The sequence below is a fragment of the Cajanus cajan genome, chromosome 7 (assembly GCF_000230855.2).
Source record: "Cajanus cajan strain Asha chromosome 7, NIPB_CcT2T_4, whole genome shotgun sequence".
In the NCBI taxonomy this organism is placed as follows: Eukaryota; Viridiplantae; Streptophyta; class Magnoliopsida; order Fabales; family Fabaceae; genus Cajanus; species Cajanus cajan.
The window spans coordinates 20954730-20956764 of NC_138523.1; the positions used below are offsets into that span (position 1 = coordinate 20954730).

General features: G+C 54.2%; 1 protein-coding gene across 1 annotated transcript; it reads left to right on the plus strand.

Moving 5' to 3' along the window:
- The first annotated feature begins 576 nt into the window (after positions 1-576).
- Positions 577-1809, plus strand: LOC145949899 (uncharacterized). Its single transcript, XM_083060802.1, has 2 exons — positions 577-1140; positions 1306-1809. Exons 1-2 carry the CDS (start codon positions 577-579, stop codon positions 1807-1809), a joined length of 1068 nt encoding a protein of 355 aa, XP_082916928.1.
- Positions 1810-2035: the final 226 nt, after the last annotated feature.

Consider the following 2035-nt stretch of genomic DNA (forward strand, 5'->3'; position numbering starts at 1 on the left):
CCAACCCTCTGGCTCTCAACAAAATGTCAGCGGAGCAGTGCAAGCCGAGGTAAGCCAAGAAACAGGATCAGCTCCCCTACGGGGAGTAATCAATACAATTGCAGGTGGTTTCGCAGGGGGAGGTGCCACCAGCTCATCTCGGAAGAGACACCTGCGCAATATCAACAGTGTCCATTCCGCTACCTCAGCTTCGCACCAAAGTTCACCGCCAATCACATTCACTGACAGCGACTATGCCGGCGTCAGTCCCAACCAAGATGACCCCATGGTCATAGCCGTGGAGGTGGCCAATTGGGAGGTTCACAAGACACTGATAGACTAGGGGAGCTCGACAGATGTCCTGTATTGGCCGACCTTCCTCAGGTTAGACATCCTCCACTCTCTCATCCAACCTCACACAGAACCCCTAGTCGGTTTTGCAGGAGAGCGAGTGCACACTCGGGGATACGTGGACATGCTGACCACCTTCGGAACCTCTCCAGACACAAGGAGAATCATGGTCCGATACCTCCTGGTGGAAGCCAACACCTCCTATAACATCATCATTGGGAGGCTGATGTTGAATCAGCTTGGAGCATGGTGTCCACTCCACACCTCACTATGAAGTTCCCGGGAAATGATGGTAAAATCATTTCCGTCAAAGCAAATCAGAAGACAGCTCGGCAGTGCTACACCGAGAGTCTGAGGATTTCCTCATCCGACGAGCAAAGCAAGAAGGATCCCCCCACCGTGGCTCACATCACCCACGTGGAAATTGTTGACCTCGATCCGAGGTCCGACTCCCATGACGAGCGGCCAAGCCCCATTGACGAGCTGGACGACCTTCAGATCGGGAAACTCCCCGGGCAGTGCACGAAAATCAACAGGCAGCTAAGCCCAGATTTGCGACAGCAACTCGAAGCTGAGATTCTCCAGAATGCCGACCTCTTTGCCTGGTCCAGCGCTGACATGCCAGGTATAGACGCTGACTTCATCTGTCACAGGTTAGCGATACACAAGGAGGCAAGGCTAGTGGCCCAAAGGAAGAGGAAGGTCAGCGGTGAAAGGCGGGAGACCATCATCACCGAAACACAGAAGTTGCTGAACGCTGGCTTCATCCGTGAGGTCAGATACACCACATGGCTAGCAAATGTGGTCCTGGTGAAGAAGAGCTCGGGGAAGTGGCGCATGTGCGTCGACTACACCGATTTAAACAAAGCATGCCCCAAGGACTCATACCCCTTGCCGAGCATCGACAGGCTGGTCGACGGGGCGTCCGGGCACGCCCTCCTCAGTTTCCTCGACGCCTACTCCGGGTACAACCAGATAATGATGTACCCACCCGACAAGGTGCACACGTCCTTCATCACCGACCACGCCAACTACTGCTACCGGGTGATGCCTTTCGGTCTCAAAAATGCACGGGCAACTTACCAGCGGCTGATGGATAAGGTTTTCCACCAGCAGATCGGGCGGAACATGGAAGTCTACGTCGACGACATGGTGGTCAAGACCACCTCGGCAACAGACCATGCTACCGACCTCGCCGAGGTGTTCGCCCAGATCTGGAGACACAACATGCGTCTCAACCCGGAGAAGTGCGTCTTCAGCGTCCAGGGAGGCAAGTTCCTCAGCTTCATGATCACTAGCAGAGGAATCGAGGCCAACCCCGAGAAATGTAAAGCCATCATCCAGATGCAGAGCCCGCAAACGGTGAAAGAGGTCCAACGCCAGGCCGGACAGTTAGTCTCACTGTCCCGTTTCATCCCCAGACTCGCGGAGAAGGCATGGCCGATCTTCACTCTGCTACGGAAGCCAAAAGACTTTTAGTGGACGGACCAGTGCGAGGAGGCTTTCAAAAGCTTCAAAACTTTTCTCATGACTCCACCAATCCTACAGAGGCCAGATCACAAAACTGACCTCCTCCTCTACTTGGCCGTAGCAGAAAGTGCCATCAACGCAATCATAGTACAAGAGCACCAAAAAGTGCAAACACCGATCTACTTCATCAGCCGAGTCCTCCAAGACGCGGAGAAGCGGTACCAAATGATCGAGA